This window comes from Balearica regulorum, chromosome 2, assembly GCF_011004875.1.
Source record: "Balearica regulorum gibbericeps isolate bBalReg1 chromosome 2, bBalReg1.pri, whole genome shotgun sequence".
NCBI lineage: Eukaryota > Metazoa > Chordata > Aves > Gruiformes > Gruidae > Balearica > Balearica regulorum.
The window spans coordinates 5,445,462-5,472,124 of NC_046185.1; the positions used below are offsets into that span (position 1 = coordinate 5,445,462).

A 26,663-nucleotide genomic window follows, 5' to 3' on the forward strand; every position below is an offset into this window, starting at 1 on the left:
AATTCCTCCTCCTCCCTGTGTCCAAGATTTTCATGAAGGGCTTTATGACCTGTTTTGTCTGCTCAGCTTGAGGTGCTCCTTTCAGAGGGCCCCAGTCTCACAAATTCCCTTCTCAGTCTGCAGATTTGATCCATTTGGAAGGGTTCCCATTGTCCCCTTGTACCTCAGGAAGGGCATCCAAAGGCCTTAGACAATGTGTAGTCAGGAGTGAGATAGACGGAGTTGCTTTTAGGGATGGAGGACGACAGTAACAAGCCTTGCGGTCCAAGGATTTGAGAAAGACCTAAATGAGGGAACACCACCTGAGGCTCAGAGAAGTCAGAAGCAGCTCAGTCTTCACTGAGTAATGTTGAAAATCCCAGCTCTAATGCAGGAGGGGGCCTACAGTTACCACAAGGTGACAAAAAAAGCCTTGTCTCAGGGAATACATGAAAGCAGCCCCAGGCTTCCATGGTGGCACCTGCTGTTGAAAATCTGATGGTGAAGTGGGAGAAAGGTGTGCCTAGAGGAGCTGGGCAGGATACGGGGAGGGCCACTGGCCTGGAGCCGTGGGTTCACAGTGGGCCTGGGGCGTCCATGGGGACTGTGGCCCCTGTCAGCGGGGCGGTGACTCAGGAGGCTGCGTGGTGCGGAGCAGGGCTGGTTCCTCTGAGCCTCTGGGAAGGTGGCACTGTGCGTGCATGTTGCGTGCGAGGACCTAGGAGCGTGCCTGTGTTTGGGGAGGTTGTGCTGGGATTGGGGAAGGGGCTGTGTGGTGCGCACGGGAGGGGGGCAGTGTGTGGAGGGCTGTGGTGTGTGGAGGGCTGTGGTGTGTTTGTGCAGTGTGCAGGGCTGTGTGTTGGGGGGAGGCTTTTGTGTGAGTGATCCTGCGGTGAGGTTGGCTGGAGACTGCGGGGGCTGTGTGTGTGTGGGGGGGGGCTGTGTGTGTGTGGCTATGGTGTAGAGCTGTGGTGTGGGGGGGCTTTGTGTGTGAATGGAGCTGTGGGGTGTGGGTGTGGGGCTGTGTGTGTGTGTGGCCATGGTGTGGAGCTGTGGTGTGTGGGGCTCGAGTGTGGAGCAGTGGAGGAGCCTGTGGTGTACAAGGCAGTGTGTGTGTGGGCTTAGTGTGTGAATGGAGCTGTGGGGTGTGTGTGCAGGGCCGTGGTGCGGAGCTGCCGTGTGTGTGGGGCAGTGTGGGTGCGGAGCTGCGTGAGTGGAGCTGCGGTGCGTGGGGCTGTGGTGTTTGGAGCTCTGCCTGCGTGGAGGGGGGAGGGCGTGACGCGAAGCCGTGCCGTGTGCGGCCGCGGTGTGTAGAACCGCGGTGTGTGGGGCTGGTGTGTGCGTGGAGCTGCGGTGTGCGGGACCGCGTGTGCGTGGGGGGAGGGGGGTGCGGTGGTGTCGGAGCTGTGGTGCGTGAGGCAGACCTCAGCGTGGGGCCGCGGTGCAGCCGTCCCCGCAGCGGGCGCAGCGCTGCCTGAGGTGCAGCCCGCCCGGCCGCGTGTGCCGCCCGGCCTCTCCCTCCGTCCCGCCGGCCCCGCTCGCTCCCGCCCCCAGTCTGGGGTGCGGCGGCAGGCGAAGGGGGGGTGTGTGTGTGGGGGGCAACCCACCTGTCCCGGCCGTTACCCGCTGGCCGGCTCGGGGGCTGGAACGGCTGATGCGCGCTGCGCCCGCCCCGCTCCGGGCTGTCCCTGAGGGAGCGCTGCGAGACCGCCCCGCCGCCGCCGCCCGGCCCCGCCGCGCCGCCACCACCACCGCCCGGCCCCGCCACCGCCACCGCCCGGCCCCGCTTGGCGGCCGGGGCGTGGCCAAGCCCGGGGGAGGCGGGAAAGAGCCGCGCCGGGGGAGCCCCTCGGTTTCTCCCTGACAGGGCGGCGCCGACGGGGTTAACCCGCTCCCCGCGGCGGGCCGGGGCGAGCTCCCGCCTCCCGTGGCAGCGCCGGAGCGGACACACTCGCACGCTCACACACACTCACACGCGCAGGCGATGGCTGAGGGGCGCGGGCTCGATTTTCCCCGAGATGATGTCAAGAGCTTGGGAGAAGGAGGAGGAGGAGGAGGAGGACGGTTGCTCTTTTTCTTAACGGCTTTGTTCTAAAATCATCCTAAATAAAGCAGCCCCAGCCCCGAGCGCCGGGGGAGCAGCCGTGAAAGTAGCGGTTTTTTTTTTTTTTTCCTTCTTTTTTTTTTTTTTTTTTTTTAAATTGTCTCCTCATCTCTGGCTTTGTGTCCGCCTGGGGCCGAGCCCCCTCCCCGCGCTCCCGGGCCGCTCTCTCCCGGGGGAAGCCGCCGGCTTTTTTCCGCTCCTCCCGGCAGCCCGAGGTCGGAGGCAGCGCCCGCCGCCGTCCCGCCCCGCCGCTGCCCCGGGCAGGTGCTCCGCCGCTGCCGGCGCGCCCGGCGGGCGCCTCGTCGCTGCGCTCCCGCCTCCCCCGCCCGCCGGCCGGGGCGGCTCCGCGCCGCTCCTCCCGCTCGGCGCGGTTCCTGCGGGGCGCTGGCTCCCCGCCGCCAGGGCCACGCCGGCGGCCCGGCGCCCCCGCCTCCCTCCGGAGCGGCGGCGCGGCCCGCCGCGCCCGGGGATGCTGCCCCCAACTCCCCGCCCGCCGCCTGACACCGCCGCCGCCGCCCTCACCGCGCCGGACGCCGCTCCGCTGCCCGCGCCGCGGCCACCTGCAGCAGCCCGGCTCCCCGCCGCCCGCCTCGCACCGCGGCGGAAGGAATAAAGCGCCCAGCCCGTCCCGACCCGCCCGGCCGGCGCTCCCCCAAGCAGCCGGGGCCGGGGCGGGCCGGGCCCCCGCGGGTCGCCCCCCGACGGCCGGAGCCCGGGCGCCCGCCGCCCCTCGCCCTCTGCGCGGCCCCCCGCGGATGGGCGCGCTGCCGCCGCCCGGCTCCCCCCGGCCCCGCCGCGCCGCCTGAAGAAACTTGGGACGGCGGCGGCCTCCGCCTCCCCGCCGCGCCCCGCCCGGGCTGCGGGGGACCCTTCCCCGCGCCGCCGCGCCAACTTCGCGGGGGGACCCGCCCGCCGCAGGACTCCGGCCCGGGGCCGCCGACCCCTAGGCGGGGCGCCGCCCAGCGCCCCCTTCCCGCGGCGGGGACCCCCTGCCCCTGGCCTCGGTGCTGGGGAGGAGCGGGGGTGCCCTGGATGGCCCTGCGCACTGGGACGGCTTGGTTTGGGCAGGTCCTGCGCAGAGTTTCCCGGCTCCAAGGCACCTGGTCCCGGCGCTCCAGCAGCCTCCTGTGCCTCTCCTCCTCCCAGGAGCCCGAGCAGGCGGGCGGAGAGCGGCCGCCGCCGCAGCACAAGCTGCCCCGGAGCAGCGGCAGCGGCAACGGCGGCGGCGGGCGCCGTCAGCCCCCCCGGCAGCTGCCCCCCTGCTGCGGCTGCTGCGGCCTGTCGGATCCCCGGGCGGCCAGGGGGGGACATGGTCCCCTCACTCGCCCCTTGCTGGCGGCCATGAAGAGGCAGAACGTGCGGACCCTGTCCCTCATCATCTGCACGTTCACCTACCTGCTGGTCGGGGCTGCCGTCTTTGATGCCCTGGAGTCCGACAACGAGATGCGGGAGGAGGAGAAACTCAAAGCCGAGGAGATCCGGCTCAAAGGAAAGTACAACATCACCAGCGAGGACTACCGGCAGCTGGAGTTGGTGATCATGCAGTCCGAGCCGCACCGGGCCGGCGTCCAGTGGAAATTTGCCGGCTCCTTCTACTTTGCCATCACGGTCATCACGACCATCGGTGAGTGTCTCACCTCGGGGAGGCCCTCTGGGTCCAGGGCCAGGGCTGGGGCAAAAGCCCCCTTGGTTGGGAGAAAGGGAGAGGGGCAGGGGGGCCGTGGCAGGCAAAGAGTTAGGTGCTGGATGAGTTTTTTTGTCTTCCCTCCTGTGTTATATAATTCATTGCTCTTCATGGGCACTTGTTGGACCAGGGGTGTCCCGCACCTCTTCCCCTGGAGATGGAGCCTGTGTCCCCTTGGGTGGGACTGGAGAGGAGTGGGACTGGCCTGGTGGGGGGATTGGTGCTGGCCAGGTGGCTACCACTGAACTGTGGCTTGGGTGGCAAGGGGGAGAGGGGAAGAGGCAGGGTGATAGTCTCCCGGGGTTTCCCTCAGGAAGAAGGAGGTCCTGTTGCCATGCTCCCTCCTTGCACCTTTGCTTAAGAGACATGGGAAAAACTTAGGCAAAAGGCGGTTGGATGAGGATGAAAACGATGAGGGCATGGGAACTGGATCAGCTGGGGAAGCCCTTGATGTAGCCAAGCGTAGCCCTGCTTTCGCAAACTTTGTTTTGGTGTTGGCAAGAGCTGCGGTGGGGGTTCCCACAGCTGTGGTCCCATCGCTGGGCCTCTCCTGGGCATTCTCAACCTGTTCCTGAAGTTTTTATTGCACCTGGAGTGTCTGATGTGCCAACAGGTCACAGTCGGCGTCTCCTCTTTGTACGCGCACAGTCCGACAGGCAAAACGATGCCCTCTGTCACATCCGTGCTGCCCAGCTTCCCAGGGTGGTTGAGGGACGGTCACAGGCTGTCATTTTATACTTCTCTGCTTCCCTCAGCTAAAGCGGGGTGTTTCACATAAAGTTTGCTTCCCTGCCATAAAAATAAATACCACGATAACTAGAGGCTGCAGAGTGCACGCAGAACTGTGCTACAACTCTGGCTTTGGCTTGATGAGCAGGTTTGTTCTTCCTGGTTTTGTGTTCATTAAGGTGGGTTCACTGAGGCAGCTGATAATGTTCTTCTCCCAGCGCTTATAGATGCTCCCCCCTTAATATCTGGGGAGATCCGGAAAGACCTCTCTAGCTCAGTGGCTCTTTGATAGTGCATTATATTGAATAGGTCATGAAAGACCAGCTCTCTTATTAATACAGAAAGACTCGATCTTTTTACCAGTTAGGGCTTGTTACAAGAAATTTGCACATTGACACCTGAAGATACTAATATTTTTTAGCAGAACATGCTGTCCCCTGCCCTTTGAGCAGTGTCTACTTACGTTTGTATTTGACTATATTATATCTGGGGCAGTAAAAAATTTCCTTTGAAAGACTCCCTGACAGTATAAAGCCTACTTTACCGTACAAAGATACGATTTTTAAAGGATATTTTCCTCTTCTGTTATTAGATATATTTATATGAAATGCATATATTAATAGGCTATAGAATATGAAGTAGAATGAAACTTTGGCTGATGACTTAGATTTCCTGCTGTTCATTACGATGTCAGAACTCTCCTTCCTCCTTTGGTCACTGATTCTCTCTTCCTCGATCTGTCTCTTGTCATTTATTTGTGCTAAGTGAATATTGGACTGTCATGCCCCTGTGGATTACAACAAGGATTCCACGCACACGCCTGTGTACTCATGGTGCCCTAAACTCTCGTCAAAGGGGTGGCTGCGATACTTTCTGCGTTCTTAGGCTGGGTCGGTGACAGGCTGTTTTTACAGTAGTTTGTGGTTTTGATTGTATTTTACCTGGAAACAAGTACAACTTCCTTGGGAAGCTTTAGCATTTTCTCCTGCAAAGAGCTGGGATTTGTTTGGAAAGCTTGGAGCACCTCAGCGTGCAGAGGATAGCATGCATTTCTGTAGGCAGAGGCGCTTTGGGATGTCAGAATTGTTTAAATTTAAAACGTGTATAGCAACGGGGAACCACTGGGAGGAAGAGTAATGATAAAGAGTGGTGCAGAAAGACAGACATTCTTTAACGATTGTTCATTTGGGAAACTCGGCTCCGGAAGGATACGTGATCTGTCTTTCAAAAGTTTATTAATAGTTACTATCTGCATCTTGCCACATGCACTTCTCTTTTGTGTACCATCTCTTCAGTTCTAAAGTAGCTTTGTGATGTTAACTGATCTACTGGTAGACTGTAAAAGTGAGCATGGAAGGATTTTTTTTTTTTTTTAAATTTCTTATTTATCCTTAAATAATTTGTTTCACAGAGGGGAAAAACCTACTTTCTGTATTTAAGTTCTTAGGAAAATAAGAGATTTCTTCTCTGTGTTTCTTGCACGGGGCAGTGATCTTAAATGCTTTTATTAATCTTGTTGATTATTATTTTGGATCTGACTGTGTGTACGCTCTCTCAGACATTTCCTTCTCCCTCTGAAACCTTCCAGACAGACTTCAAGAAACACATGCAGTGGTGTATGCGTTAGTGAACGTGTTGTAGTCAGTAGGTGCTCCTGCAAAAGTGCATCTAACCAACCATCGCAGGCTGATTTTTGAAACAGAGCGAATAAAAACCCTCCGTTGCCTAATCTAGAGTGGTACATCTATCTCCACAAAACTTCTCTGCAGAGAAGTGCGATAGGAATCAGCGGATCACAAAGCCTAGCAACATGCCTACGATAGCAGACTAATTTATGTCCAACTTAATTGTTCCCCTTGCTATTGCCGTGCTAGCAACATGTCTGAAGCGATTACCTCTTTACCGTGTTGATTTAAACTACCGTGGCTTTAATTTAATCACAGGCGTTTCTCGCTGGCCACGGACCATGAGCCAGCAGCGATCGGTAGCCCAGCCGGGACTACCCGGTTCTTGACCGCCGGGGCCGGGGAGCGCTGCCGGGCGGGCCGGGGCGGGGCGGCCCGTGGTGCTGAAGGGACAGCTCCTCACCGCCGGCTCCGGCCCCCGTCGGGCCACCTCGGCGGCTTGTTGCTTCCTGTGAAAACACATCGTTCAGGTCCTGCTGGGACGGGGGAATGAAAAACCTGAAAGATTCCCGTGTGAGATTTGGTCAGCTCTCATATTTTCTCTCATCTGTGGCATTTGGCTTTATTAGGGGGTGGTAGGGGGTTGTTGCTCACTTGTCAAGTTGAGAACTAAACGACGACACGAGGGCTGATCAAGTAAATGTAAACTGTTTGTTTTTTGGGTTTTTTTTTTCACCTGTGACACAACATTTTTTTCTACTCCCCAGGTGCAACGCTGTTGTTTTCTTTTTTTTTTTAACTGACCCAACAACAACAAAAAAATTAACAACCACAGGTGCTACAACATTCGACAACTCTGCTCTTAAAAGCCATTAGCAGAAGAAAAATACCCTGCTTCCACTAAGTTTTGATCATGTTTGAATTCTGTGAAAGTTTTTAGGTGATCAGAAAGAACTAATAAACTGTTCTTGCCTCTCACCAGTTGCTGAGTTTATTTCAGGACTGTTCTCACTTCAGAGTTAGCTAGTATAATTTCCTATCCATTTCCAGTTACATAGCCATTTCCAGTTACACAGCCAAAATGATGACAGAGAGTGGTTTAATCAAGTCCTCCATCTAGTTATTTGTCTTCTGTGAGATACACTGTAGAATACACCCCAGAGTTCATCAAGAGGCTGGATACGATGAATGAAAACACCAGCTTTTGAAAAGAAAAGGTAATTCCTAGGATTCCTACTAAGTTTTAATGCCCTTTTCTACAGGTTTATAGGAATGACTAAACTGCTTCTGTGTAAGCAGGTGTCAACACTGTCAAAATGTGTTATTGGTATGGATATCGCTCCATCATTTAGGCCTCAAAGGGTGATAGTCATACTTGATTTAACACCACTGAGCTCTAGTAAACACTGAATATTTCTGGAGGCTTGTGCAGAATGTAAAGAACTGAAAGCTGTTTATGTCACCCTAAAATGAACTGAAACAACAAACAGATTGAGGATTTTTATTTATTTATTTTTTCCTGAGAAGTGACTGTAAGGAGAACAAATTTCAGACAGTGTGTGCTGCGAATTGCTAGTCTCTTTTTCTAGCTTTTAGACCTTTATATTCAGTCTCAAACCTACTACAAGCAGTGACTGAGCTATCCTGGTGAACAGAGACCAAGTATTTTTTAAGAATGTGGTACAATACTTGTAATGGTGAAGGGAATATCCACTTATTGAGAGCTGTTGGCTACTAAGTAGCTAAATACTCAGGAACTATCTACATCCAGATGAGGAGATTGCATACTTCTGGTAGACGGTGGCCTGACAGGGAGTTTGGACCTGCATTAATGAACTAAGCAAACACATGCTTAAATGCATTTCAGGATAGTAGTTAAGTCTCCATATCGTTTTTCTGCATCACTTTACCCTTCTGTAAAATGGGTATAAAAATAGCAAGCTGCTACAGTGTTGCGATGTCTCCAATTTGAGTTAGAAAAAGATATAAGTGTTTTCACATGTAAATTATTTTGTCAGTATTGCTCCTCCTTTAAGACCAGCCTCTGGTGTTTTGAGTCTGCTCTTGGTTTTTGATGGATGATAACATTTAAAGGCAGTCCATTGAAAAGCTTTGAATAGGGTATCATGGCAGATGGACAATTTGCAATGGAAAGAAAGAAAGAAAACAAAGGAAGAAGACAAGACATGAAAAGGGAAAGACAGAGAACAAAGACACCAATGTTTTGGTCACTTAACTGCTGCATTCATGACTTACCAGGACCATGAAGGTCATATCTGATATATAAAAAACAAAAAAGGACAGAGTAAATTTAAGCCACTCTATTATTAATAAACTCAGGCGAAGGTAGAAAGCAAGATTTTCTGGTGATATGAATGATTGTAGATGCATTGGAGTAATGAATCTATTCAGTCACACCATCTGAAGCTTCAGTGGAGAATACAGGATGATCAGGACTCGTAATATCTGTTGGTGGTATCTCCCAGGCAAGGAGGAGGTCAGCTTCAGCGAGCCATATGAAGATGAACTGTGCATAGGATTTTGCTTTCTGGCATAACTAAAATATTCTGCAAGATCTTTTTGCACTATATTCTTTGTCTCATGGAGAATTAAAAAAAAAAAAAAATATACCCAAAATAGTGTTCTGCTAACACAGAGGGGACTTTGTGGCTGCTTTGCTCACATGTTCATAGAAACAGTTCTTGAGTTCTTGAAAACTGGTTTTGCAATGATACCTCACATTCCTGCCAGAGGCACGTTAGCAACAGCTTTTTAAAAATCACTGATAAGCAAGGCAAAAATACAACTCAGACTGATGCTGAACTGCAACTTCCTGCTGTATGGCTTACCAGCAGTGCAAATGCAATATCCAGGAAGAGTCTGAAAACAGTTTTGGGGAAGTGTTGAGAAACCTCCAGCCACTCAGCTGGGTGATGGTGTCAGCAGATTTCTTTAGCATAACCAGGCTTGCAAAATTAGTGTCTTGTAGTTTTTTAGGATTTGGTGCCCTTCCATTTCCTCCTAAAACTATTCATATCTTCTTTCTTTAACCGAAGCAAGTGGGATTTCAATTAGGCTCGAGGAAACTCTTTCCAGCTGTCAGGGTGGTTGTGTGCTGGAAGAGATTGCCTAAGGAGACTGTGGAATCTCCATCGTTGGAGCGTTTTAAAAAGAGTTTAGACAAAAATCTGCCAGGAGTGGTTAAGTTATAGCTGCTTTTGCCTTTGGGGAAGAAGATGGACTGGCTGACCTCTTGAAGTCTTTATCAGCCATATGTTCTATGATTTTCTGAATCTTCCTTTTTCCACGTCTCGAGCTCTAATAGTTCCTGGGCTAGCTTGTTTTTCCTGAGAAAGAAAACCAATGATCTTTGAAATTCCATTTTCTCCACTGTATGATCTTTGCTTATTGATTATTTTTCTATGCAGTAAAACCATTTACGTGTCTTTGCAAGTGTCAGCATAGAAATATCTGTGTTTGCCCACTGACAAGGCTGTAAGTTAGAAGTGTCGGTGAGTCTTTTGGGAAAGAAGTTAGCTGAAGAAGAAAATGATCCTGCTCATACAAGGATGGCAAGCAGAAATTTAGAGGGCAGAACTGGGAGGGAGAGGAGGTGTTCTTGACTAAGAATAAAAGAAGATGTTCAGCTGTTAGCTATGGGCTTATGCCTGCTTCCATTAAAAAGAATAAAAGTCCCTTTGCTTTCTCTGGGAACAGCATCAGAACTATGAGGCTTGAACTAAAGGAAAACTGATTAACGGAGAGCTTCCCTTTTGGACACCATAGGTTTTGGGATAGACGCTGCTGGTCTGGCACACAGAAAGACCAGAATGCTGTTGTCTTCCCTTGAAGGCAATCTGAGCTGAGGTGCTTAGTTCCTTCAATGCCGGAGCTTATTCCTTCATAAATGCTGAAAGCCATGCTCATGGCTTCGAGCTGGAGTTACGCAGCACTTTGTATTCAGAATGCTGTACTGACATTAGGTGATTCATCTTCACAACACCTCTGTGTAAAAATTATCCTCAATTTAGAGACAAGAAGATAAAATGACTTTCTGAAGATTCAGGTTGGGAACTATTTCTAATTGCCAAACTGCTCACTTCTCTCTCTTTCAGACCGCATGGCATTAGTTTATAGCCAGATTAAACAGCGAAGATGAACCAAAGGCAGAGATCCACAATGAATTCAAGGTGGTATTAGCAAACTCCTGCAGTTTAGGTCCTCTGACATGCAATAATAGCAGAACCTGGAGCTTTCTTACCTGAAGGAGCATATACAGTTCTGAGTAATTATCTCAGTTATTACTATGCGTCTTCTGTCAAAGGCCCTTTAGGCTTTTAGGTACCCAGTGTCTATGGATTTTACTGAAGATCCTTGACTGGATTCAGATGAAGGCTGCATGAAATATCCCCTTTCCCTGCAACAGATGCTAGCAAGGACGCTTGCTGGTGATGCAGAACTAATCCGTAAGAGTCCTTGCTGCTTCTAAGTTGAACTAAGAGGTTGCTGTGGACTGGCAACAGATGTCTGCTGTGTGCGGCAGGTCTATTCATCTCTTTTTGGCTTATGGATATTTTTGATAGAAGCCATGGACTACTTCCGAAATTTCACATATGTAGATTGCTGTGATGTAAATTAATTTGGATTTGTGACCTTCTCTGGATTATAGTCCATGGAATCTACTGGCTTCAGGTTAAAATGTACGGATAGAGTCCTTCCCCCAGGTTACCTATACCCTGCCAGGCGTCTGAGACTTGATTAGCTTCAACTAACATTGATATTTTTGGTGTTGTAGCTATGGAAGTTTCTTGACTTAAAGTGAGAGGGTTTATGGATTAGGGAATGTTAGGCAAAAAAACCCCCCAGAAATTCAGGCCTGTTGTAAATAATGGAGAGAGTGGTTTAGGTCACAGTAGTTTTGGATCAGGCCATTATTTGACATGAATTCTATGATACAAGGAGCTATATTCTATAGCAAACCAACTCCTGGAAAATATCTATAATAGCAGTTTTCAGTTTTGGGTTTTTTTTAATAATGAAGCAAACAGAGTTTATGGTGTTAAAGCGTATGTTGACTTTGGCATTTATACTGATTTTTATTTTTTTAATTGAAAGTGAAACACTATACTACATGCCTATTGTATACCTTAAACGTAGAGCAAAGAGAAATCTTGAGGAAGAATGTTGATGCTTTTTATTCCATTTATTTGTTTTGGTGGTGTTTTTTTTTATTTTTTATTTTGCTTTCTTTCATTGCTGCCAGACAGTTAACAACCTCTTCTGATCCACTGAGACTTTTTTTTTTTAAAGTGTATTGCACACTTACTTCTTTTCTGTTTCTGGGGAAGAACGTCCTAAGTTTCTGAGCAGTTTTTTTTTTTTTTCTCTTTAAGGAGTTAAGTGACCATTTTTTTAATATCTGGCCAATTGCCACAAGAGGCTTATGCAATCATCGGTTGGCTAAAGGATCCAGTATCCTTTTTAACTGCTTTCATTATGGAGATAATTAGGGCATGTGGGGGAAAGACATACCTCTACTAAGGACTCATGTATCTGTTACTTGTTAGGATGAATAGGAAGGAACAGGCTATATTGTCCTTTCAATTCCCTGACCCAGCAAGAAAGAAGAGTTTCAGAGAAAAGCAGGCAAGTAGTGGGGTTAAAAGATACCCGATGAGAAGCTTGTCTTCTTGCTCTCCCGTCACAGAAGAGGATCGCTCCCTTCGCGAGCGATGTGAGCCTTCTCAGACAGGAAAATTTAACAGAGAGTTTTAGGGCACAGATTGATGAATGAAACCTGCAGCAGCTCTCTCTAATTGTATAGTGCAGAAGATTAGCTACGAGGAAATGTTCATCGACTCCCCATTCAGGGATATTCTTGACATACTGAAGGGAAGGTAAAAAAAGAGATCTACTCCCAAGGCAATTTGCACTGTCAGCAATTTCCAATGTATGCTACCATTAATTCATTACAGACGTGTTTTGGGTGCAGATGGAATATTTTGTTTCTTCCACCCTCTTTTTTTTTCATGTCCTCTGAAGAGGATGTCTTCCTCCTATGTTTAAACCATCACAGGCCATTGCTATGAGAACTGTATCAGGAATTAACTGTTGTAACAAACCTGTGACCACCTGGAGTTTTGAGTTGTCACTTTGCTGCATTTCACACCAACGTGGAACTTTTCAGGACCAAACTCAGTAGGAAAAGGTGTTGAATACTCTTATTTCAAAGGCTTAGGCCTCCATTACTTGAACTAATGAACAGTTGCTGTTAGAATCATAGAATCATTTAGGTTGGAAAGACCTTTAAGATCATTGAGTCCAGCTGTTAATAGTTTGGACTGTATGGTGAAACTGGCCTGACTTCACTCAGTGAAAATAGTGTTATTGGCAATAATAATTTTTAAAAATCTGCAGTTTGGTACTTACGTTAACTTTGCTTTGGAAGCTAGGGGACCTGCAATGAAATGAACTCCAGCAGCAGGAAGGATGTGGAGCCCTGACTGTAAGGCTCTGCATGCAGGCTGTGTCGTACGAGATACTGCATCTGAAACGTTTTAAAACTGTTCGTGAAACAAAGGTGATTGAACTCACCATTACAAACTTGCATCAGAGAAACACCTCATAACCTGCAGAGATGACTTGAAGTCTCAGTGCTCCCCCACCAGTTTTCTGGCCTTTGGGAATTTTTTGGGCTTCCAGATGTAGACCAGGAGTTTTAGAAGAGTTCCTTACAGGATAAAGCATATAGTATTTTTTGCTGAGGACTAGAAACAGTAGAAAAACGCCCTTTCAGCATTATTCAGAATTGTGACATATACTAGGCTGTCAAAAAAGCCTGGATTGCCTTAGACCGCCAAAGAGGGAAAAAGCGTATTTTGGGACATGGAAGTCTGGGGCCCAACGTTTGGGGAGTGAGAGTATCTCGCAACATTTGAAGGGATCTACCCACCATCACTCCACCACTTCCTCCGTAAAAGTCCTTGATTTACTGTTTGTTTGCTCCTGGACACCAAATATGAGTTATCATTGCAGTCTTTTTTTCAATATTACTTAGGTGTGTTAGAAATGAGATAAAGCTAGTTCTAGGCAACTGATAGTTACAACAGCGACACTGGATCCATGCCATTAAATCACCTGCAAATCCCAGAGGTTTGACCTGAATTCTTCAGCTGACCTTTCACCTAATATATTAAGAATTCAGTGATCTTCTCAAACTTTCTCCTCCAGTGTTTCTTCTCTCCTTTGCTGTTTCTTGTGGGAATGAACATCGCAAGAAGAGGAAGGAGATGGTAGCTGTTCAGTCTGTACTGATGCCCTATCAGCTTTTGCATTCTTTTCTGATATTTTTGACTGACAAACAAATAAATGATCATCCAGTCTTTTGGCAGCAAAGGCTTAAGCTCATGATTTGCTCTTAAAACACATCCTGCCTAGTAGTAAAAGGCCTGTTATTTAAAGGGCACTTTTCAAAACAATTAGGGCTTTAGTAGCAATGTGTTTGCCTTAATGAGTGCACTCTGCCAGTCAGAGGAAACAACATAAGCTGATACCTACTGATGTAGGCCAACAGAGGCAAATTAGCAGTGTTACAAGTCAGTTCATGAATGTACTGCGCATCCAAGAGTTTTGTTTTAATGCTTGAGAAGCACTAGATATGATTCAGAATGGCTTCAATTTTGTTTTCTTCCCAAATATCCACATCCAATTATGTTTTCATTTAGAAGCTTTTGTATCACTCCTATGCTTATGATAGCTTAATCTGTATTAAGCATTCAGCTATGGTTTGACTTGTTGGACTGGCACCAAAGATAATTTTTCATGAAGCCTCAGTCTTACTACATTGCTGTTGTTGTACAACGTTTGAAGTCAATGTCCTTACGATGTAGGTAGGTCAGCTGCTGGCATTTTGGTATGACATAGGTTTCTTTTTTTCTTTTTTGAAGGTTTCAAGAGTTATTTCTTTTCTCAAGATGGGCTATAGTAAAGGCTGGTGGTACTGAAGAGGTAGATGCATGGGATGCAAGCTTGGCTCTGAGTATCTAGCGATAGGTATCACAGTGGAAGTTGCTGGCTCTTGAGCATATCTGGTCCCAATTTGGTTGACTAGCTGAAACCTGACTGCAGGTTGGGTGATGAGCAGTTAAAAAAAAGTATTTCCATGATCTCTTTGAAAAGAATCCAGTCTGGGGACCTTTTCAAATCTTATCAAAACCACGGTCTGTTCCTGAAGAACTGGAGTGCGGTACAGTGAATAAGAAAAGCTGTTAAACAACAGCAAGGGAGAATTAGAGTGGCCACAGAGAAAAAAAAAAAAAATCTTTCTAGCAATGATAGTAGTGAAACGCTGAAATGCATTGCCTGGGGAGGGTGTGGGCTCTTCTTTGCTAGGTCTTGAAGAACAGGATAGACAAGCATCTGTCAAGAGTGACCTATGCATACTGTCCTGCCTTGCGGCAAGGTATGGACTAGCCTCCTCCTGCCTTATTTTTAATGGTTCTGTACACACATAGGCTATTTGAAGTTTGTCTTGGATCTTGCTTGGGATCTATGTGAGTTTATCTTGTCCTTTTTTGCTGAAGGTTCCTGCTTCCCTGAGGGATTATCAGTGCATCCTACAATTTTGTCTCCAGCTGAATATCCGGATAAGAATCAAACCTCTTCTCTAAGCAGCAACTGTTCACTGTCAGCAGTGTCACCAGTTTTTTTATGGCTGCTGTTTGAACAGCTCTACCAGTGGCTGTTGCAGGGAAAAACAAACACGCTGCCTATCTTTAAAAAAGGGACAGGAGAGAACACGGGGAGTTAATGCTCAGTCAACCTAAATTTGATACTCAGAAAGATATTTGACCAAGCTGTAAAACAATCAGCGTGAAAGTACGTAGGGGATAACGAGGGACAAGCTGGAACAAATGCAAATTTTTCTTGAGTAAAACTCACGTTGGACTTCTCTGGATTTTTTAATTTTTTATTTCAATAGATAGCTGATAGTGGAGGAGCAGTAGATCTTGACATTTATTACATATGTGGCATTATAATAGCATTGATTTCTCATAATTACAGTAGAAAAACATAGACGGGATTGAATTGCCGCAGGTGGGTGCAAGGTCTTGATGCACACACACTGTGGATTGAGGTTGCGCTGTAGCTGGACTTACTGCATGTGTGAAAAGCACATACAGTCTGCACGTGGTTGTAAATGGGGCAGAAAATACAAACCCAGTTGCCCCCTGCCAAACCTGCTACCAGATAATTTCACAACAGGATAAAAAAAAAAAGCAAAAATATTTGTCAGTAGTTTTCTGTAAAATTGGATGGACATAACATGTACAGTCTTACAAGGATCTGTCTTGTGGTTGGTAGTATTCAATTTTTCCTTTAATGGCTTGTTTGGTAGAACAGAGAGAACACATATTAATTGTGAGAGGGGTGGCTAGTACTTTGGAGGGCAGAAGCAGAATACCAAATGATTTTGATAAATTGTAGAAATGGTCTGAAATCAATATGATGAAATTCAATAAAGACAAGTGCAAAGTATTATGCTGCAGAAGGAAACATAAAATGCACACATAGAAAAATTATGTGAACTGACTATATGCAAGCACTGCAACATCATGCTGATAAAGTGAATTGCAACCTAAATATGAGTCTATGGTGTGAAGTGTTCAAAACAGGCAAGCGCTGGATGTAAGTCACAGAAGGTAGCTATTCTGTTTTGTTGGTATTGATAAGGCTTCAGCTTGAGAACTGAGCCCAGTTTTGGGCATACAGTGTTTTGAGAAAGGAGCAGAAAAATCAAAATGCTAAGAGAAAACTTTTCCTGCATTCAGTGTGAAGTGGACAGACGTTGTTTAGTCTAGAAAAGAAATATATGAAGGGAGGAATAGTAACAGTCTTCAAATACGTGAAAGGTTGTTGTAAAGAGGACAGTGATAAGTTTTTTTCCTGTGTATCTACCCAAGGTTTACTCTTCAGCGTGGCAGATGTAGGTTCATTGTCAGCTGTGAAAACAGCAGTAACATAATCTGCAGGGAACCTCCAGAATGTCAATAGCAGGATATTTATCTGAATAGGTTAAACAGTTGTCCAGCACACATGGGCTTGGTATACTTCAGCCTGCCTCTGATCTGAATGGACTAGGTTGAGGGCCTCCAAACCATGTATTCCTAGGAGTGGGTGGTTGATAGCTCCTATACAGGAGCTGACCGATGAGTTGAGTAACCCCTAAGTGATGGACTGAGGATCTAAACATCCTGTAACAGGTAAATAGTTTATTGAGATTTCTCCCAGCCCTGGACTTCTGGGATTATATACTCTATGGGTGTTTCTGAGTACCGTGCTAAATGTACAGCAACATTTGCTATCTGGCAGTGGACTTCATTACGGTCAAGGCTGAACTTGCCTTTAAGAGAGCTGTTCTGCTAGACCAGGCATCAATATGCATCTTGCAACCCCTGTTCACTTTGCATTTTGGGTTACAAATTCTGTCATGCTGAAACAAAAGAGGTTTCTTCTCTTTCCCTAAATCCCATGCATACAAACCAGCAATTTCCATAACACAGACAATCACCCAATCTGTTATCTTGGCAGACACCAATGCCTTTCTACTTTGGAGGAAGGAAATCTATCCCATAATACACCTGTGCAATATATGGTGATGGTGATTTCGTTGCTAACCCCTGCAGCAATCAGTTTATGCCCTCAAGCATGGGATTTGATTATCCTTGTCATTATCCTAGCTACAAATGTTATTAGCAGCCATAAAATTGTCCATTAAAGGGAGAGGAATTACTTGCCTGCACCAAGGGGAGAACAGATAATTTACTACACAGATTTTAAGCCCAAATGCACTTTTTTTCCAAGAGCCCTCTACACCTTTGTAGAGCCTCCATTTTTGTATTTCAAAACCTCCTTCCTCCTCCATGGACTTCACATCTGTGTCTTTATACCATACCAGTGAGATACATACGTGCCATTCTTGAAACAACCCTGAGATCATGACCATATAGTTCTTCATGTTCCATGGCTTGGATGAATTCTTCCCCAGTTCTGGAAGTGCAGATGCCCAAACTTTGCTTGTGTTGCATAATTTCTAGACTTCAGTGTTGGTCTGGGCTTCATGTACACACAAACAATTCTGAATGCCTTGGGCTGACTTGGCACCCATGGGCTGACTGCACATCTCTGGTTGAGTGTAGGATCAGTTGATCTGCTCCTGGCAGGGTCATTTTTAGAGGTTTTCTTGACACTGCAGTACTAGGTTTTTATGAGAGGAAAAAATGATGCATCACAGGGGCCAAGAAAAGATGCTGTGTCTGAGTGGGTGAGATCCAGGGTAGTGTCTGAAAAATTTCTTTGTCTTCACTGGGACTGGCTGATTCATTCCCTTCCCACCACCCTGTTAATTCTTGTTCATATATCAGTTCACCTAAAGCTGGTTTTTTATTCCCATGTGGTATTGTGTTCCCACCCCCTTCCATCAACAGGGAGTGCGAGAGACCACCTACGTCTTTCCCAACAGACAAAAATGGTGGATCCTGACAGACTGGGCCAGATTCTGATCACAGTTGCTCTCTGTAAATCCTGTGGAACTTGGTTGTTTTGGTGTATTTGTTGGCTTTAAACAGAGATAAATGTGTGCAGAATCTGGTCTGGAGAGCCTGTATTTTGAAGGAAGCATCCCCTCCTACTCACCCAACAAATTCACACACACACGGTGTAGCATCAATATTAGCTCCTGTAGCAAATGGAAAATGTGTAGCTTGAAAGGAACAGAAAATGTTCTCAAACACAGCTTAAAAAAGTAAATAAACATCATATAACCAACTGAATCAATACAGTTCCATATTAGCCATTACAGATATCTCTGGCTTTGTCTCCATCATACTGCATGCATTTCAGTGCTGTGGAAGATGTATAACCTAGGGGATCTCATTTTAGAACTTGGAGATGGTATATTAACTGCAGGGTCTGGGATAGAAGACCTGAGAGAGATTAAATAACAGAAGAGGTTTTCCCCTTCTACCCCACAAAAGAGCATTAACTGAACCAAACAAGTGAGAATACATATCCAAAATGGATATATATTCATGGGTGGTACAACATTATTAGAAACAACTCCTCAAAAGCTCTTTTTTCCTGAGTCATCTCCACTGACTTAAAAAATTACTTTGAAAGAATGAACGTTAGGTTCAGGACATCCAAGAGGGGACAGCGTCTTAGCTTTCTGCATTCTAAAAGCTTTATATTCCTCAGCTGCTCTTCTGCTTGGAGGGAATCCTAGACAGAGGAATGTCCTTATGCTTTCCAGTCTACACCTCATGGCCTTCTTCCTTTACTCTTCACGTCTTCCAACACAATCAGTAATATTCAAGCTATTCTTGTGGGCTTCTCCATTGAATTTGTTAAAGCCAAGCTGCTCTTGGCTGCTGAAGGCATTCCCTCTTCTCTTCTTCCTTTGAGAACTTGATGTCCCTATTGATCCAGGAAGGAAGAGACAGGACTGCGGACTAAGCAGGTGGTTGATGATCTTCCCAACCAGAAGACCGTATCATCACCTATCTCAGTGGAAGTTGTATTAGATTTAAAAGGAGGAAATGCTCCTGTGACCCAGGGCCATTCTTTGGTTGCTTGCCTAATACACGGAATACTGGGAGAACATCCTGTGTCTTTTGAATGGTGACTTTTGCTTCCATTCACAGTGCAGAGCTCTTTGCCAAGGAGAAGCTGGCAAGTTTTCCTGCACAGCACATTGGTAGAGACTTTGAAGAAGAGGAAGAAGCTGAAAATGTCTGCTAGGACAAAAGGGACCATTGCTTTGAATCCTTCATTCAGGTGATTTCCTGAAAGAGAAATGTCTGGTTTTGGTGGTCTTCAGTCTTCCAGTGTTTTAGTTCTGTATATCAGAAAAGGTGTACATGCTCACTGAGTCTGCTGGAGAGCCACAGGAGCTGTGAGCTTCTCTGTTTGCTTTTCTATTAGAAAGATAGTATTACCTGAAATGTAGATTGATAGATAGACAGATAATTTATTTCCTTTTGTGTGTAACCTTTTAATGTGACATGCTCCAACCCTTTTACAAGTGTCCGTAGGCCCTCTGGGTGGTCCACAGCCTTTCATCTTGAAGGGGAAACAGAAGTCTTTTGTCTCTCCTCTGGCTTCTCCATCACTTCCCAACTGCAGTGCTTGATGTCGATCTTGCTGCTCAGAGTGCCTGCAGCGTGCGTGAGACCTGGGGGCCTGGGTTTCTTGTCTCTTTAATGGCATTCTGTGAGCTTGCGTTCAGAGAGAGACAGAAAGATCAAAGGCTGTGCAAGTGCCCTGTGCTTGATTTTGCTTACACCAATATGAATCGATTGACTTCACTGAGTTATGAGGGATTTACAGCTAGGGGAGAACAGATTCTGACCTAATGGCTCCAAAAGAGGCTTTTGAGAGTTGGATGAGCAATGTAATTAGAGCACTGGAACAGACGGATTTTGTGACTCATCTGTGGGTCTGCAGTCTTTTCTTTGCTTCTAGTAGGGTGCTCACTAATGTCACCACACTTTCATTTCATCCATGGGCTGATCTAATGAAGGACCAACCTTTGCTTGAACAGAGATCTCTATTCAGCTGCAAAGCATCCTCTGATCTTCATGTCACTGTGCAAACTTTATTTACTGCAGAGCACCCTAGGAAGGGACCAGCAAGCTCAGGGCCAGACAGTGGGGTAGTGGAAAATTTCTACTTTCTTCCTTTGTTGGACTAAAGCAGAGGATTAAAAGAAATGGAAGTGAGGCAGGGGCCAGGGAGAACGGATTGATGACTGAGCCCACTTACTGATCCCAAATATGTGTCTTAGCAAGGGGCAAAATGGTGGAGCACATGTGCCAACTTCAACCTGCTCTATATATCCAGCTGGAAAGCAGTACATGCATTTTGAAAACAGCAAAGCTCCTTTTCAGAGCTGGTTGGAGATCTGGAGATGAAATATTTTTGTTAGAAGATACAAATTCATTAAGAGTGCAGAGCATTAACTTGGAAAACTTTGTTGAGACCGTTCCCTAAGCTTGAGGAAGAGGAGGTAATAATGCTCAGTGTAAGAGGGACTAAGCATGTGTTGGAGGAGTGGAGGTGAGCATAGTGACAAGGCTCAGGCTTGTCTCCTCCAGGTGTCTGGAGGCTATGCTGGACACAAGGGCCTGATGGAGAGGTGACAGCAGTCAGGAGGTGGAGGTGGTGCAACTTTGGCTGCCAGTTCTCCTTCGGTCCCAGTGCAACAGTAATTGGAGTCAAGGGCCAGCTGTTGCTGTTTGGCTGGTGGTTATGACCATGACAACACAGCAGCAGGGTTGTGTCAGGGCTGAGTAGGCAGAAGTCTCTACCCTGCTGCATACACAGTTCCACCTCTTTCAGCTGAGCTCGAGCTGTGAGACCTCTTCAACACCAGGGCTGTTGCAATGGCAAACAGCAGTGGCCTTGCTTTGGTCCATCAAAGTAACAAGGAGAGGGTAGTTTCAGGGAAGGGTAGGGAGGCAGTGATGCAATGGATTAGAGTTTAGCATGGGACGGGAGGGGTGAATATCTGGCATCATTGAAGGTTCCTCCAGAAAGATTGGAAGCCATTGATATGGGGAACCCAATGAAGGTGCCTACCTTAACATGCAACCCTATCCTTTGTGCCTGTGTGCTATCTTCTGAAGCCTTCAAGATGCCAGTGTGCATCTGCTCCAAAATCACAACTTACTGCAGCTATACGTCTGCTAGATTTAACCTTCTAAGTGGGTTGCTGCTGGTGTGGTACTCAGCACAGATTGTAAGACCCACCTGGGAAGAAGGTGAATTGCTATGTGCTGAATTGTGTGCCTCACCACTTGGCAGTGACAATAGCACAGCTATATCTGCAATTGGATTTGATGTTGGTTTTCTTCTGACTTGCCACTCACTGAAACTTAGAGCCAGTCATGATGATTGGTCCTGTCCTTGGATTCAAGCCCTGCTGCACCAGGCTCTGTACCAGCATGAAATTCAGGATAATTTCAAAAAAGTGTCTAGAAGACCACAGAACTACAGCTCCATTTTCAAAAGTAGCTTTTGCACTTAGGAGGCTTGTTTCCAAGCCAAGTAAGCTCGTACCTGCCAAACACGGGTTTAGAAAACAGGATGGTTGGGGTGTGAAGTCATTTAAGAACATGTGAAAAATATGCCTTTCAGGGCAGTTTAAAAAAAAAGGCTACAGGTGCCTGGTAACTCCAAGTCCTCTGGAGCTACCTGTCACACAGACTTCCCTTGGAAGATTTTCCTCTCCTGTTATTCCTGAGGGAGTAAGTCATCACGTGAAGTATTAATGAAAGCTGCAGTAGGTGCTGCTCTGCTTGTGCCTGGAAGTTAAAGCTGCTCTTTCTGCATGCTGACTCATGAGGTATCAGCTCCTGTTGATATTCACAGGAGCTTGATGAATACCTGTAAAACACAAGAGTAAGTCACTGCCTTGGAGAAATTTCTGTTGCTTTGAGACAAGACACAAATGAGTTCAACAAGTAATAGGATGGAAGAAGAAATCATGAAAATAACTGTTAGGTTCTTCTGATTGCTCTCTTTGCTACTTCTCATTGCTACCATTACTGACTAGCTGAGGATTTTATCCCAAGAAAAATCCTGGCTTCGTGGGTTAGTTCAGGGACATCTTTTGTGTCCAAGAGGCTGTGAGAAACAATGCCCGGAGACATTTTTTTTGAAAAGCCAAAAAGTGCTAGTGACGGCTGGCACAAATGGCATTGCAGATGGGGAAGTGGGTGATGAGAAACGGGAGATGGGAAAGACAGAGCAGGGCTGTGTGGTCATGCAAAATTTGATGTTGTTGGAAAAGTAGAAGCCGACAGAGAGAAGGGTGAAGTTCTTCGGGTATTGTGCTGCTTAGAATGGAAGTGTTAACATCAGTTTTCTTTGATGTTTTTTTCAAGACAGGTGAGAATATCCCACCTGAATGGGGTAGTCTGCAGGTTATGCAACTGCTGTTTAGAACATTTACATCTTGATTGACCTACCCGGGGATACCAGTGGGAATTGGACTTGTCTGAGGGCTTTCTTTATGCTTTGCATGGTTGTGGGGATCTGGATGAGGGATACACTGTCCTTTCCGAAAGTCTGAAGATACAGATATTATTTTTTAAGCCTCCAGAGATAAACACTACCATACGTTTCCAGGCTATTTGCACTACACAACTATCTGTAATATGATCTAATATAACATCAGAGGTTCATACAGCTCACAAAGCTGCAACGTGGGCAGGGTTCGAGCATCCCAGCACAGTGTTGCCTGAGCCTACAGGGGGTGTGTGCTCTCTGCACTATGTTTAGCATCAGCCTTGTTAGTAGCACAGCTCTTTTTAATGGTCAGCAACACTTTTCAGCAAACTTTGGGGTTAAAACTCTGGTGGGACAGTTGTAAACTTCCCACTGTTCTGACCCCGTGAGGTATTTGGCTGTGGAAACAGTCATACCTCAGTAGGATTAGACAATGTCTGAGTAGAAATGCTAGACCTATGGCACTGAACCCAGGTCGTCAATCAATAATCTGCAATCCTAATTTTCCAAGCCCAGATACTTCTTAATGTCTTCAGCTGGATTTGTGGACACCTTCCAGCTTTAGGTGTTTTGAAAACAGACCTCCAAGGAGGGAAGCTGCTATCGCAAATGTGTGGCAGATAGGCTGATGCTTCTGTTTTCACTCTGAAAAGTGGGGGCAGGGCCGTGTAAGCCTTCCTGGAGCTGTTGTCTAGGTTAAACCATGCTCAAGGAGTACTAAATAATGTTGTTATTACTTGTGTGACTGAAGAGTGCAAAATTACCCCGGGGAAGAAGGAACCGGCCAAATCCACTCTCCTGGCTGCATCGCGCTGAAGAAGAATTTTGATGGTGAGCAGCGCAACTCCAAGCTGCCGTGAAGTTCAGCTGCCGTCATTGTAATGCTGGGGCAGACATGCTGCTTCCCCTCCGGATTGTGTATTTTGAGCACGTTTCAGTAGTGCTCTGAGTTAACATTTTTTTTTTTTCTCTTCCTCTACAGTGCCAGTCATTGCCTTTTCTTCATTTTAGTGATTAATTGCTCTAAATACTCCTGCTCCTGGACTGCGGGAGTACAATTTCTGAGCTGTATTTCATTTGAACTTGCTATGCAAGTACAAGCGAACTTGGGGGAGTGCACACTCCCACGTATTGCTAGGTAGAGATGGTTGCCAAAAGGACACCAAGTAAAAGAACAGTTAGTTCTTAAACAAGGGTATAATCTAATAAGCCAAAAAAGAGAAAATTACATACTGGAATCTTCAGTGCCTTCCCCCTCCCCCCCAGTTTCAAAATTTACAGCTAGTACAACCCCTGACTAGAGCAGTGATTTAAATATATATAGGCATCTGTGCTTCTAAGAAAAGGAAGTGTGTCTGTTTGGGGAGCTGTGTGGAATGAGTTGGTGGATCTCAGTCCAACTTCTGGCAGCCAGGTTTTCACATCACTCAAAGCCACCCCCTCGCCCAGCCCCCCCTCCAGGGCTCGTGCCAAGCTCTTCGTCCCTTCCTCATATGATCCCACCTGCCTTAGCACCTTCTGCAGAAACAGAGTGTTTCTTGTTTTCGGCTGTGGGTCCTTCTGCGCTGGTGCTGAGATGTGCTGCTGGATTGTCAGCCCTGCACGTGGAGGGTAGGGTTGGCTGTCTTCTTGCTCTCTCCTCCCATGCGGCCAATCCTTTGCACATCCTTGCGATCCTCAAGTGTTAGACACTTTTAGCCATCCCCATGAGTGGTTTTGCCTGGCATGTGGCATCATCTTTTCAGCATGCTGAAAAGATGCCGACTAGAAGGCACGGTGCTCTCTTGTGTTAGGACCATGACACGTCCCCCGTCACAGGGCAGGCGTGCTGACATGCACCTCTCCTAGGTCCAGTGTTCCAGACGTATCAGGAGCGTGTATGTTGTCTAGGATGTGGTAGGACAGCACCTCTTCACCTTTTCTATACCATGGCTCTGTTTTGTTACAGGCGAAAAGCTTCAGGACTTGTAACAAATTTAGCAGCTCAGAAATGGAAGGTTATTTCATGCTGCCTGGAGGTTACAATTTCCTGCTCGTGTCCTAGGTGGAAAATCCATGGCTTGCTGCTGCCCTCCTTCATCTGTTCTTAGCATGGCCATTGCCAGGACCCTCAATCTGGTCTTGTTTATGTGCTGCTTTCCAAACCTGACTGTGCGAGTTATTTCTTACGAAGCTGTGGCGATGCCTGGGTGTATTTAGCTGTTTAACGATCCTCTTGTGCCCCTTGAAAAGCACAACAGCCTTTTCTGATGAAAGCGGCACTCTGCAGACTGAGTGCTTTTACCTTGACTCAAAAAACTTAAAAAGAAATGTTAATTGCTTTAGTGGTGTTATTGTTGAAGAAGGCACGCTGGGCAGACTAGCTCAGAAAGATGAGTCCTGGTGCTGATAAGGGAGAGAGCAATCTATGCGAGTCTGTGAAAAGTCAGTAGTGCCCAGGGCAAATTCAAAAGTGGAATGGAATTATCTCAGTGATTTGCTTCCTTATTGCTTTTGTCTGGAGATGGCAGAACTGACTGGCATCTCAGGGCTGTGTTAACTTCTGCAATGCTTTGTCACGGGCTCTGGGCTTCTTTGGTGTGCTGCCTGTGCTGCTTTTCTCTGTTATGGCAAGTGGCTAACTGCAATGGAAATGCAAAGGGGAGAGGGAAAAGAGACTTTTTAGGGAATGCATTAGTTACAGGAGTCATGAAGGACATGGGCAAGGTACATGCTTGCTCTTCTCCTAGAAGCGAAGGTGCTGTGGATGGAACAGCACAATGATATTTAATATTCATTCAAACCTGGAAGATTGAATAGGTCAGGAAAAGGTGACACAGCTCTCTGGGGGACGGGGTTCAGACCCAGGATATGCAACCCCAGAAACATGAGGATGTCCCAGCACCTTCCCTTTCCCAGCTCCCATCTGCCATATAGCCAAATCAACATGGCCTTGTAGCTGCTGATGATTTGAGATGTAGATGATGTGTCTTCATGTCTTGGGCTTGCTCTCTTTGGTGCCCAGGTGACCTTCTGATGCCTCTGCTGTTTTGTTTTTGTTTTGGTTTTTTCCCTTTAATTTTTGAGCTCTTCCAATTACAACAGTTGCAGTTTTTCATGTATGCAAAAGCACCCTTCTCTTACCATCTCAACACCTAACACACATCTAGGCATCCTCGGGATCATAAATAGAGGTTACTTGAAGCAAGAGGAGGTAGGGAATGAGCACTTTGTACCTGTGCTATTAAAAATGAGCCATTCTATAGAAAAGGATCCAGCAAGAGAGAGTACAAGGGAGGGAGCATGATGCTGTAGCATGGTGATCAGATGAGGAGGAAGTCTGACTCTGTTTTTTGTCTGCACTGATTCTGGATTTTTTTTTTTTCATTAAATAATGTAACAGTCATGACAATCACATCTCCCAAGCCCCTGAGACAACATTTTGAATTTTACTCTGTGAACTGGACACATAAAGCATAGGCTTTGCTACACATCTGTTCTGGGTGCTCAAGTATCTTACTGCTTCTAGCCCTTAATCTGATGTGCCTCAGTTTCCTACAAGTGAAATAGGTCTAACAGTGCCTCCATCTTCCCCTACATGTGCAGTCTACACTGAGAAAGAATCCTCCCTCATCTTTTACTACATCTGTGCTGTAGATAATATATAGGTACTTGGATGGGGTTTTAAAAGCCTAGCTCAAATCCAACAAACTAATGTGCTATTTCAATTTCTGCATGCACCTGTTACTGTTCTCCAAATTCCTGGATTTTTTTTTTCTTTTACAAATTTATGCTCATTCTCCCCAAAGAGGTTTTAATGGGCAGAGAGAATTAAAGTAGACAGCCTGTAAAAATCCAGACACTTAAGAAAGAGCAGCAACCTAAATTATCATCCCAAGTTATCGCTGTACTGTGTTACTGCTTATCCTACAAAGTGCTGTGAGCTGTGAGGAAGCAGCTGGTTTGTAACGGTAGAACTGATTGGTATCAGGTAGAATCAGAAATGCCCCATTGTATGCTGTGTTGTAAGGGTGGTCTTCTGCGTGAGACCATGGTGGAAGCTCTCCTGGATCAGAGAAATACCTACTGTCTTATGTGGCCACAAACTGGCTATAAATGGCATTTATTTAACAGTATCTCCAACCATACTACAGAGTGCTCACAAAGATAACCTGTAATCAGTTAATCTTAGTGCTGGCTGGTGGGTCAGGAATAAAACTGCATAAAAAGCATCCTCCTAAACAAATGGGAAAGGAAAGTATCTTTGGTTTGTAGATTGGGAAATAAATTGGCCTGAGCCAATCTTGGAAAAAAGGTAGCCTTATGCTCTGCAGGCTTCCAGGCAGCCAAATCATCCCCTACTTGTTTTTTCTTGTTCTATCATTCACTGATAGACTCACGCCCTTTGCAGTACTCTTTTTTTTTTTTTTTTTTTTTTTTTGCTTTTTTTAACTGTATCTCAAGCTATCCTCCTGCCATTTACTTTCTTTTTGAT

The 26,663-nt window shown here is 46.5% G+C and overlaps 1 protein-coding gene across 1 annotated transcript in view; it reads left to right on the plus strand.

Annotated features, from left to right (window-relative positions):
- Positions 1 to 3,115: 3,115 nt before the first annotated feature.
- KCNK9 (potassium two pore domain channel subfamily K member 9) overlaps positions 3,116 to 26,663 on the plus strand; it is an 85,087-nt gene continuing 61,539 nt past the window's right edge. The window contains exon 1 of the mRNA XM_075743259.1: positions 3,116 to 3,707. Coding sequence (XP_075599374.1) covers positions 3,116 to 3,707 — 592 coding nt within the window. The remainder of the gene's footprint in view (positions 3,708 to 26,663) is intronic.